Here is a 12,485-nt window from a genome sequence, read left to right as displayed (position 1 = left end):
TTGTCCAGGACAGCCTCTGCCTCCTGAAACTGAACCAGCACTGGCAGTGCTCCAGTGGGAGAGAATTTGGGAGAGGACAGGGCTGGGACAAGTGGCTCAAGTGGACGAGCTCCAGCAGTGACCCTGAGCCAGCTGTTCCCATCCTGAGAAGTCACTCTGCACTGAGGCTCTGCTGCCCAGGGAGCAGCTGGACATGTGCCCACAGAAAACAATTGGTGTCTGAAATCCCACCTGTGCTCTGCAAGCACACCCAGCTTTGCTGCTGAACTGCCCTTGTCTTGAGTCAGGGGCTTTTCCTGTTTCTGCTGTCCCCATCCTGTCCCCATCCTGTCCCCATCATGCTGGTGGGAGCACATGAGCTGCTGGGGGGGCTCAGTGCCTGCTGGGATCCAAGCCCAGTGCTGCTTCTCCCCCCTCTGTGGGGCCCTGAGCTTCCCCCCAGCAGCAGTTGCGTGATGTGGGCAGTGGTGGGACAGGGCCCTGCTGCCCCACTGGCAGTGCTGTTCCCCTGGCTCTGTTCCCTCCTCACCTTGTCTGCTGCACCCAGAGCACAGATGTTCCCTGCACAGCCTCTCACCCTACAGCAGCCCCAAGTCCTTCTCCTCAGGGCTGCTCTCAATCCATTCTCCTCCCAGCTTGGGTCTGGGCCTGGAATTGCCCCGACCCAGGGGCAGCACCTGCACTTGGCCTTGGTGACCTTCAGGGGCTTTGCTCTGTCCCACCTCTCCAGCATGTCCAGCTTCCTTCTGGTGGGGGAATGTGGATGTAGGTCCCAGGTGAAACCCTGCTCTGGTCACCTCCCCAGAAGAGCCCTGAGGAGTCTTTGCTGCCTGGGCATTTGTCAGTGGAGGTGAAGGGCTGGCCTCCAGTGTCCCTGGAATGAATCTGCCATACTCATGGGTCACCTTCTCCTGACTGTCTGTTCTTCTCCTTTAGGATTTCAGGCCTTTCCTTCCTGCTGCTCTTCCTCCTGAGTTCTCAAGGGGTTCTCATCTTCTTCTCCACACCCACCGTGTACTCCAGGCCTGCCCCTGCTGCTGTGCTGTGTCCCCTGAGCTGGGGCCCTCGACTGCCGGTGTCTGCTGGGAAGCCAAGGCTGGGAGCAACGGGAGCATCTGCTGTGAGGTGAGTGAGGGGAATCAGAGCCCACAGCCCTTGCTCGCATTGCCCACATCTGCAGTGATTCCCTGCACAGGGAAAACTGCCTCTGAAGGCTCTGGAAGGAGCTGGAGGATGCAGGAGCCCTTGGATGTATTGGACCTGAGTCTAATCCCCTTAGATCAGTTCCTGTGCTGGTGTCAATGTTGTGGCCTTGGTGGGACAGAAGCTGAATACTCAGACAGATTTTTTGCAAGGAATAAATCTCTCCAGTATCCAAATGAACTGAGATTGGGACAATTCTTGGAGTTGTGTGAAAGAGTCAAAACCCCCAAAAGTTAAAAGGGGGGTGCCCAGTTGAAGGTTTGCAGGCACATTTCCTCCTGTCACCAGACATTTTGAACTTGGTGGCTCTGTGGTGGCTGAAGCCAAGATTGTCACCAAAGGGCACCTGCCTGATGAGACCCTCTGTGCTAACGAGCAGCAGATCACAGAGGGCACCTCTCTGAGCTGGCTCCCAACATCTCCAGTCTCCCCTGAAGGGCCACCAGCATGTCCCAGACACAGCTGTGGGCAGGGACAAGGTGGATTTTCCCCCTGCACTGGGGTGGGCCCCTGAGGGTGCCAGGAAGCAGCTCCTGGGAAGAGGCCAGAGAGGGGCGAGGGAGGGGCTGCGCTGGCAGCTGGAGCAGGAGCACAGCTCAGAGCCCGTGGGGGGCATGGGGGGAGTGTGTCTGGGGAGTGTGGGGTGCCCATGGGGGGAGTGTGTGAGCGCTGCCTCCGGGTGCTGGGAGCAGCAGGCTGGGCCAGGCAGCGAGCAGGGCAGCCGTGGGCTGGGCAGAGGGTGCAGGATACAGGCAGGGCTGTTGGATGGGCAGAGGGGCTGTGCCAGTGCTCCAGGGAGCCAGGAATGGCCCCAGGCAGTCTGCACTTGTGGATGGAGGAGTTGTGCTGGGAGGATGTGGGTGATGGTGAAGGCAGCACCTTGTCCAGGGCAGGTTGTGTGGCTGAGTGAGTCTCTGTTTGTGCTTATGTTTTTGTCTGTGTGTGGGCCAATCTATGTGTGTCAGTGTGTCGGTGCAGTCTCTGCGATACACACTCAGCTTCAGGGTTGATCCTGCAAACAGGAAAGCAACAGGCACATCCAGGGTGATGGGAAGGAGACCCTGGCTCTTGTGCCATCCCAGGCTGGGCACCAGTAGCTGGGTGAGAGCATTCTCCAGGGCTGCAGGTGCTGCAGAGCCTCTGCCAGGAGCCCAGGACCTCTGACAACACCTTAGGGAAAGTCTCTGTTCTTCCTCCACAGCCATGGCTTCACAGGAGGACACACAGGAGAGAGATGAAAAGACACAGCTCCTGGCAGAGGCACTCCAGAAGGAAGGGCTGGATGCTCAATACTGGCTGCCCAAAGTGACCCAGATCCTGGGAATCAAGTGCAGAGAAGCCCTGCAACATGTGGAATACAAAGACTACCTCAAGCTGGAGTGCAAAGTTCAGCATCCCTGGGAGAAAAAGGCACTTCTTAAATTCTTGAAAATAACAAATGACAAAATAACCATTAAAGAGGTGCAGAAGGAGTACTTGGAGAAAAAAAAGCAAAGCCAAGAAGTTGCCAAACAAGCCCTGAATGATTTGACAGAAATGCTCAACAGCCGCAGGCACAGCCAGGATGCTCTGAGGGAGAAAGCAGAGACTCTGTGGCAAGCCATGGAGATTCCCAAAGAGTTCTGGCCAGCACCAAAGAAACCCTTGACAGATATGCTGGAGAGCATCCAGAAGCAGCTGGAGCAGCAGGAGCAGTCAGGAGGCAGGAGGGAGAACATCCCTGACACGGAGATGCTGAGGCGGGCATCGGGGGGACTGGCCCTGCAGGGCATCTACAGAACCAGCAGACCTGAAGATGTGCTGGCAATGCGAGAGCAGCTCCTCAGGGTTCCTGACGGATTCCAGCTCGCCGGTCCAATGCAAGGATCGCTGCTTGAGACAAAGGAGTTCTCCTCCTCTGCAGCAGAATCCACTTTCACCAAGTCCATGGAGCAGCTGGGCTTCAGCATGAGTATTTCTGCCAAAGCTCTCTTCTGGAGGCTCCTTCCAATAGGAAGTATAGATCACAGCAACTCCTCACAATCACAGGACACCCACCAGTCCCGCTCTGAGCAGAGCTACTTTTGCATCACCAAGTACCAGTACATCCCTCTGGCCTCCTGCTACTTCCAAAGGCATCAGCTTCGCCTCTCGGATGCGGCTCTGCAGGAGCTGCAAGACATGGACCAACAGCTTTTGAGCTTCAGCTGGGAAGAAGACAACCCCACCTTGGTGAAGATGTGTGAGAGCTTCTTCAGCAGGTTTGGGTCCCACATAAACCAGGGTCCCCTCCACTTTGGGGGCATATTCTGGTGGAAGGCATCTACAGAAGGATTCCGAGCCGAGCAGAGGGAAGAGGTAAAAAAACAAACCTCTAAAGCATTGAACAGCTTTGTCAGGAAGAGCTATGGTGACTTCCTGGTATGTGCTGCAGGGGCCCTGGATGTTTCCAAATCCAGCTCGGAAGCTTCTGTCAAAGGAAGAGCCAGAGAGAGTTCCCATTCAGAAATTCAGCTCTACGTGGCCAACACAGGGGGCCCAGCAGACACATCTTCCCTTCCTCAGTGGAAAACGGGGCTTGTGTGTGATAACACAACGTGGTGCGTTATCGACCGTGGCTTTCAGCTGATCCCAGTGTGGGATGTCATCCTGTGCAATCACTGCAAGGATTTTAAATCTGTAGATCAGATGAGCAGAGCACTCAGGGCTGCTTACAAAGTGCTCACAAATGAGAGCGTTGGCACCATTTTTAGAGATGAATTGAGCAGTGCAGTGCAAGAGGCCAGAGATTTCATGGCAACTGTGAAGGCCTGGGAGGTGACAAAAGTGGATGAAAGGAAGCTGCTCATGCTGATGGAGCTAAAGGATGATCTGAGTGCAAAAACCAGGAATTCCAGTGTGTGGATCAATGTGTGCCTGTCAGACAAAGCCCTGCAGGACTTCCTGGTGAACACCGTGCAGAGGTGCCAGGAATCACCTCTAGAAAACACCACCTTTATCAAGGTGCTGTTAGGGAATCTCCTGAATCCTCATATCCACTCTGTCAAGGACTTCCCTGAGGCTTCCTTCATTATGCAATGGGTCTTCCAGACTGAGCACCCACTTCCCAGATCTCCCAAAGTCTCTGAGCTTCAAGAGCTCATCAAAACACTGCAGCAAATGCAGGAGCATATCCATGCACCAGGAAGCTCTGCGTCTGATGTTCATGTAGCAAAGATAGAAGCCACCCTGACCATCAGCCTGGCCATTTATTCCTTACTCCAGTCTCTCCAGGAACAGGCTCAGAAGGACATGGAGCTGTTGGTGCTCTTGATTGTGACCAGCATAGGGTACCAGGTGGAAAGCAGCACTTTTCAGCACCTCCTTGGACACCCAGAAATTCAGTACATGGCCAAGGAAATGGAAGCGGCACATGCGGAGTACGTGAACCTGAAGGAGCAAGATGCTGACAGAGCTGAGGCCTCCCTCCTGCTGACGGGTCTGACTGTGACACCCGAAAGTCAAGAGCTGTCCCTTGAGCAGAAGAGGGAGCGTTTGGTTTTCATGGAAGATCACATGAAAGGCTTGTGGTCCACACAGATAAAGAATCTCCTCCAAAAGCACAGTGGAGACGAAGACTGGGAGAGGCTGGAACAGGACTTGAACTCCTTGATCAGTGGTTGCTTGGATGAAAAATGGGATGAACAGAGGATGCAGAACATACTCAGAAATGTGGAAGACACTTTTCCAACGTCTGGGGCCCCCAGTCAGTCCCAGTCCAAGTCAGACAGCAGCAAGTCCAAAGAAAATGAAGCCATTTCAAACCCAGAGTTCCTCCAGCTGCTCAAGCGCCTTGGACTGGAAAGTCACTATCCAAGGAAAATGGGGATGGGAGATTTCCTCACCATCTGCAAGACATCTCTGCAGGACAGCCAACACAGCCAGGACAAGGAACTGCCATTTTACTTCTTGCAAAAGCTGTTAACTGTGGATTACCAGGTGAGGTGCTTGACTTGCTGTGATGACAGCAACCCTTGCCTTGCAACCATGCCACAAAGCAGAGAGCAAGAGAACCGACAGTCATATTCCATTGAGCAGTTTTTAGGTGATTCGGATGGAGCCTCCCCTGAACCTGAAAGGAAGGACAGCCATGTGCACCCCATGGACCTGCAGATGGCCATTTTCCATTGTGCTGATGACTTCCTGAGACAGACCCTGGCAACCAAGCTGGCGTTCTGCCAACTGGCGCTGCCTCTGCTGGTGCCCAACCCGAGCACTTCAGGCATTGAGTTCCTGCTCTACGCCCTCAGCCAAATTCAAAGGAGCTGGAGAGAGGTAGACAAGTCAGGAAATCAGACCCACACAAAGAGTTACAACAACAAACTCATCTTTCAGGCACAGACACCCATTGTGTCCTTCATCCGCATTGGCAGCTCAGCCTCCTCTTCCAAGTCCCAGCTCCTGAACGGTCTGCTGAGCAAACACAAACACGACACTTTCTTCCACCGCCACTGCAGAGGCAGCACCAGAGAGCGTTTGCTGGTGGAAGGGCTGGTGGAGATCGCCTGGTACTGCCCCCGTGGAAGCCCGGATGACACCTTTGAGCGCTGCGTGGCTTTCTGTAACCTGCATGGAGATGCCAGGGATCACGGAGCACAGCTGCAGTTCCTGCAGGAGATATCTGCTGTCAATGTGGCTCTTGTGCCCAATTGGGAGCACATGGACAACAGGGGGAAAAAGCTTCTGCAGGACCTGTGGCAGTCACAAAGGCCTTTGGTTTTTCTTCTCACGGAAAAAGAGAACATTGCAGCTGGACAAGCCAGCAAAAACATAAAAATAGGGATCAAGAACAGAAACGAAGCTGAACTGATGGATCAACTGACCAAGACAATTGGAAATCTCCTGGAAGGTTCTAATCCATGTTTCAGCCTGGAGTTCTGCATGGACAAAGCTCGCCAGCTCGGATTCATAGTGGATGCAGATCGAGATGCGTGTGTGACAGGCAAAGCAAAGGCAAAGGAGCTGGTGGAACTTCTGAAGAAAGAGAAGCTGTCTGAGATCAAATCCCGGCTGCTGCCGCTTCAAGGAAAACTGTGGCACCAGTGGTGCCAAAAGGACAAAGAACTCACTCGCTTGCAGGAGAAGGGGAACAAGAGTGTTGAGCATCATCGGAGCCAAATTGAATATGAGAAGTCAGAACTAAGAAGGAAGCAACTTGAGCAAGCTTTCCCCCTCAACACACTGATGAATTTGTTCCTTGGCTTTATCCATGCTCAGCCAGCAGATACCAAGAAATACTTCCTGCACTGGATGAAGGTCTTTATGGATGAGCTGTCTTGTGGTCGCCTTGAAGAACTGAGGAGAGACTATCACAAGTTATGGTCTGAAAACCTGACCGAAAAAAAAAACCAGGAACAAACTTGTGTGAACAACAATTTGATGAATCAGCTGGATTCCATTTCTGATGTACTCAACAATTCATCCATCGGCCTGGAGCACCTTCTGAGGGAGGCAGGGCAGATTTATGAAGCTCTGCAATTAATAAAATCCAAGAAAGACAATTTTGTCAAACTGCCGGAAATTGCAGCAGAGCTGATGGTTTCAGGTTATCCCATGGAGCTGATGGACGGGGATGCTTCTTACCTGCCCTTGCACTGGGTGGGAGCAATCTTTGACAGCTTAATTGAGAGGCTGGGAGACAAACGAGTGTTTGTGCTCTCCGTGCTCGGCATCCAGAGCACAGGCAAGTCCACCCTGCTGAATGCCATGTTTGGTCTGCAGTTCAACGTCAGCGCAGGGAGATGCACCCGCGGAGCCTTCATGCAGCTCATCCCAGTGGGCGAGGAGCTGCAGCAAGACTTGGGCTTTGATTTTGTGCTGGTGGTTGACACAGAGGGACTTCGTGCCATCCAGATGGCAAATAAACACTCTCTGAACCATGACAATGAGCTGGCCACCTTTGTCATCGGTGTTGGCAACATGACTATGATCAATATCTTTGGAGAAAATCCATCAGAAATGCAGGATGTTCTCCAGATCGCTGTGCAGGCTTTCCTGAGGATGAAGCAAGTCAATCTTTCCCCAAGCTGCCTCTTTGTCCACCAAAACGTGGGAGAAGCAACTGCCAAGGAGCAGAACAAGGAAGCACAAAGGCATTTCCAGGAAAAGCTGGATGAAATGACTGTGGTCGCTGCTCAGCAGGAATTCTGTGACATCTCCTCCTTCAGCGATGTCATTGGATTTGATGTGAACACCCACATTCACTACTTTGCTCACCTGTGGGTAGGAGACCCCCCAATGGCACCACCCAACCCCACCTACAGCCAGAATGTCCAGCAACTCAAGAGCAAAATCCTCCAGTCTGCCAAGAAGCAGTCGCAGCGCAGCATTTTGAGGCTCTCAGGCCTGAAAGATCGTATTGGTGACCTCTGGAATGCTTTGCTGAATGAAAACTTTGTGTTCAGCTTCAAGAATTCCCTGGAGATTGCTGTGTACAGGAAACTGGAAAGTGCCTACAGTCAGTGGACATGGAAGCTTAGAAGTCACATCTTAGATGTACAGATGGGACTGTACAACAAAATTCGGAATGGGGACTGGCAAAATGTCACGAGACAGCACCTTGAAGGGGAAGTGCAAAAGACAAGTGATGCCATTGAGAAAGAAGTGGAAAAGTATTTCAGGGAAGACAAAGACCGTGAGACACTGGTCCAGTGGAAATCAAACACAGAGCTGAAGCTGAAAGAACTCAAAGAGACTCTTCTTCATGAAACAAAAAAGAAATGTGAGAATCTCATTGAGCTACAGAAGGAGCAGAGGAAACTGGATGCCAGGAAGTTGGAGTATGAAGATGAGCTCCTTAGAAGGAGTCGGGAGCTGGCTGTGACTCTGAAAGGGAAGAGCCTCAGTGAGAGAGAACTGAAGGACAACTTTACTCTTGTGTGGAACCAGTGGATTACCGAAGTCTCCCGTGCTGCTCGTCCTCTGGAACGGGTGAATATCGAGAAAGAAATTGAAGATGTCCTTCTAGAGCACTTTAAGGAACCGGGTATCCATGCACGGATCAGGTCATTTCCCAGAGGCAGAGGATTTTCTTTTGATCCAGAGAAACACATCATGAAGAAAAAGTATTTGGGCTATATCTCAGATCCCAGGAGCATTTCCAATGCTGATGTGATCAACTTTCAGCACATCACTGGCAACATCATAGCATGTGTGAAGGCAAACATTGCTAAGAAGGAAGAGGAGAAACGCGATTACAGTAGGAATTTTATTCATGAAATACTCAATGAAGTACAGAAAGGTGTCAACTCTGTCTCCAGCAATGCAACTCGTACTTTTAACAGAGATTATAGCATGGATTTGTCTCTGTATCTGTGTACAATGGCAGCAGAAAGGTTTAAAGCCATGCATGAAGCATTCCAAATGGCAAATGACCCAGCTGTGTACCTGAAGAGCAAGAGAGATGATTTCTTCCAATGTTTCCAGATTTCCTGCCAAGGAGCCACTTCTGTCACAACTTTTGCTGCCTCTCTTTGTGACAAGATTGAACCAGCTCTTAGCAGGGCAGTCTATGACAGGACAGCTAAAGACATCGCTGATGACATGAAGGGCAAATTCCCAGATTTCCAGGGCAGCAGAGCAAATCTGGAAGTTTGCATCCTGAGATACCTGGCAGAACAGGAAAATTTTGAGTTTTTCAAATGTTACCTTAAGTGCCCAGAGGATTTTTTTCAGAAATACATTGGAATACAAGTTCAGAGTTACTGTTTAGATGGGAGCAGAAGGCTGAGGAAGTTTTTAGAGGACTCCTTTAATAATCTCTATCGAAACATCCTGTCAGCTGTTTCTTCATCAACTCAAGCTGTCAAAGACAGAAAAGACAGAGAAGACAAAGTCTCTCTTTGGCTGGATGGATTTTGCAGGGAACTAACAGAGGTGATCAACTTGCCCAGAAGTGACCTGAAGGGCATCGAGCACCAGGAGGTCACAGACATTGAGTTCCTGAGCAGTGCCATGGCACAACGTCTGAATTACCTGAGGGACAGGCTCATGGAAGAGTTTGATGATGCTGACCTGAGCTCATTTTCATGGCAGCCTCACACCATCCTGGCAGAGCATTTTTCAGGGTGCTGGGCACAGTGTCCCTTTTGTGGGGCTGTCTGCACAAACACAATGCGGAATCACGATGGAGACCATCAGGTGGTCTTCCATCGCCCACGAGGTTTGATGGGAACCACGTGGCATGGCACAAATGACCTGGTCATTGATATTTGTTCCAGCCTTGTTACAAGTAATCTCAAATTCAGGTTTGATAATGGCAAATGGATCCCCTACAAGAGATACCGTAATGCTGGACCTCCTGTTTCCACTTGGAGCATTCTTCCTGATTCATCCATGCAGGCGTACTGGAAATGGTTTGTGTCTCATTTCAGGACACAGCTGGAAGCTTTGTACGGTCAGAAATTTCAGGGCAAAGGAGAAATCCCTGAGGCATGGGGGAGAATTACCAAGCAGGAAGCACTGTCTGAGCTGGAGAAGCGTTAGGCCACATCCCTGGCCAGGAAAAACCACAGAAGCTTTGCAATTTATGAGAAGTTTGTACCAGGCTCTCCAGAAAATGCAGTTACAATGATGATATTCTGAAGTCCAGCAAAGACAATGGTATCCAATTGCTTCCAAATTTGGTGAAATAAGGTGCATTATTGCATCCACCACTCAGCAACTCCCTTGCTTCATGAAAAAGCCAGAATCCTCTTGTCTGTTTGCCATAAGCATCTCCCTCGGCTTTGTCCTAGAGGCAAACCAAACTCAGTCCTTGGGACAATCACCTCGTGGCAATCCTGAGCCCAGGGGCAGGGATGGGGCAAAGGGCAGCACTCAAAGCACCTCTTGGATCAGCTGCTGTGAGACAAGAAGGGACAGTGCCCCTAAGGCAGTTTTCCTGCACCAAGGAGGTGTCCTGCTTGGAGAAAGGCCTGCAGGGTCTGAGGGGAGCTCCACGCTGGCTGCAAGCTGGGCTGCTTGGCTTTTGGGTGTCATCCTTCCCTCCCTCATTGCAGCCTCCTGGATCAACTGAGGCCATTCTCCCAGCAGGAGCTGCTGTGCCTGTAGGCTCAGGAAAGCAGTGACACGACCACCCCAGGCTCAGGCAGTGCTTTCACTCCCTGTCTCAGGGGTGCTGTGTCTCTGTCCAGGGCAGCCGCTCCTGCTCAGGTGCCTGGGGCTGCTGCCCTTCCCTCCCGCCCTCAGCCCCAGCAGGAGCTGCTCCTGCCCTTGGCCTCTCTGCTGAACAAAAACCTTTGGAGTGCCCCATGTGGAGAATCCTGTGTGCCAGCACCTTCAGCAGCAGCCCTCAGGGCAGTGCTGGTGCTGCCCAGGCAGGCTGGTGGCACCAGAGCCGTGCTCTGGAGAAGGTGGCACCAGCTGGCTCTGCCCCAGGGAGCTGTGGGGGCTTTTGCTGTGCAGGTGCTGCAACCCCGCTGGCAATGGGAGGGCCAAGGCCTTCCTGGAGAGCTGCTGAAGGGCTGCTTCAGCCTCATCCCCTGCAGGCTCTGTGTGAAAAATGCATAATATACGCTTGGCTCTTCACAAATATTAAAATGAACATTATATGTGTTATGTTTGAAAGTTATGTTGTATTAATCTCTTTTAAGTTGTGTGGTAAGTATAAATTTTAGGCTATAGCATAATACAAAATAGAAACTATGTGATGGATGATATTTTTCTAAGTAGCTCAAGGAATGGATAAGAGAATCAAGAAATTCTTCGCATAGAGATAACAGCAACAAGACACCAAAAACCCAATAGAAAAATTACTGCCTCCTTCTCGGGAAGAACCAGACTTTGACCGACCAAGACGATTGATTTACAAGATGTAGAGGAGTGTTGACAATAACCAGAAAAGACCCTGTGTTTCAAAATAATTTTTGCATCATGTATGAGATATATGAATATGCAATAAGCTATTGCTTTTAAGGATTAATCCTTTGGTAGCAAGGTGGCTTTTGCTTGGCAGAAGGAGTAAAATGCACCAGACATCTGTAACTCTTTGCTTTTTATTGTCTTCTATTGTCTAACTCTGATTGTCCAAATGCTTATTGCTCTATTTTTTTATTATAATTTTCATAGTAATTTTATTACTATTAAACTTTGAAAATTTTGAAACAAGTGATTGCCGTTTTTCACACTGTGCTAATAATGGAGTTGATTTGGACTGCTCTGTGTCTCCTTTGTGTTCAGGGGAGCCACAGCTCTGTGTGCTGCAGACAGGCAGGGGACAGGGGGTGGCACTGGGGAAGGGGGTGTGACAGCAGAGGCTCTGCTCCATTCAGGGTCTCTGCTCCAGGAGCAGCTTCACTGTCTGCAGGGACAGTGAGAGGGCAGGAACCCCCAAACCACAATGTCCAGGGAAACCAATGTCGGTGGCAGGTGCCAAGGGAGGCAGGGCTGGGAACAAAGCCTGGCCTGTCACACACAGGGAGGGCTGAGAAGGTGGATCCCAGCAAGGTTCTCTGCTCTGGAGCTGCTCAGCTGGGAACCTGCAGGACAAACGGGGAACGGGACCAAACTCTGCCAAGCCCAGCCCTGGCCAAGCAGACCCAGAGCCAGTGACAGGAGCCAGAGCTGGGCCATGTGAGTGTGTGCTGCACAGGTGAGTGCCAGGGACTGGGGACACCTGGCCTTGCTGTGTTGCTGCCATGGTCTGTAAGAAATAACGATGTAGTCATTGCCCTTCACTGTCATATTGGCTTTTCCAAATTATTTTGGTATAGTACAGTTTGTAATCACTTTTTAACCGCTTTTTGTACAGTATAATTTGTCAGCCTTTTTACCATAATCCCGGTGTAGATTATATATTTTTGTGTGATAAATATACTTTAGGCTCCTGCAAAACACTAAAATAGAGACTATTTTCTGTTTATTATCACAATAACTGTTGCAGAAGTGTCACAGTGGTCACAAGGGTTGCAGGATGAAGAGAGAGACGAGAATGTTGACCTAATGTTCAGAAGGCTTGATTTATTATTTTATGATCTATATTACATTATGACTATACTAAAAAGAATAGAGGGAAAAGTTCTCAGAAGGCTAGCTAAGCTAAGAATAGAAAATGAATCAAGAACAAAGGTCTGTGTCCCAGCAGAGAGTGAGACCCAGCTCTGCTGTGAGTGGCCAGTAAATCAAAACATCCACCAGAAACCAATCACGGATCCACCTGTTGCATTCCACACCAACATATAACCATTGTTTACATTTTGTCGCTGAGGGCACAGCTTCTCAGAAGGGGGAAAAATCCCAAAGAAAGGATTTTTATGAAAAGATGT

General features: G+C 50.5%; 1 protein-coding gene across 1 annotated transcript; it reads left to right on the top strand.

The window, feature by feature from the left end:
* The first annotated feature begins 934 nt into the window (after positions 1-934).
* Positions 935-11,374, top strand: LOC131555059 (interferon-induced very large GTPase 1-like). The gene is made up of 2 exons (XM_058800734.1): positions 935-1,125; positions 2,405-11,374. The coding sequence occupies exon 2, from the start codon at positions 2,407-2,409 to the stop codon at positions 9,703-9,705; it is 7,299 nt and encodes a 2,432-aa protein (XP_058656717.1). The 5' UTR covers positions 935-1,125; positions 2,405-2,406; the 3' UTR covers positions 9,706-11,374.
* Positions 11,375-12,485: the final 1,111 nt, after the last annotated feature.

The sequence above is a fragment of the Ammospiza caudacuta genome, chromosome 3 (assembly GCF_027887145.1).
Source record: "Ammospiza caudacuta isolate bAmmCau1 chromosome 3, bAmmCau1.pri, whole genome shotgun sequence".
In the NCBI taxonomy this organism is placed as follows: Eukaryota; Metazoa; Chordata; class Aves; order Passeriformes; family Passerellidae; genus Ammospiza; species Ammospiza caudacuta.
The sequence above is the reverse complement of the archived record's forward strand: the minus strand, read 5'-3'. Positions and strand labels throughout refer to the sequence as shown.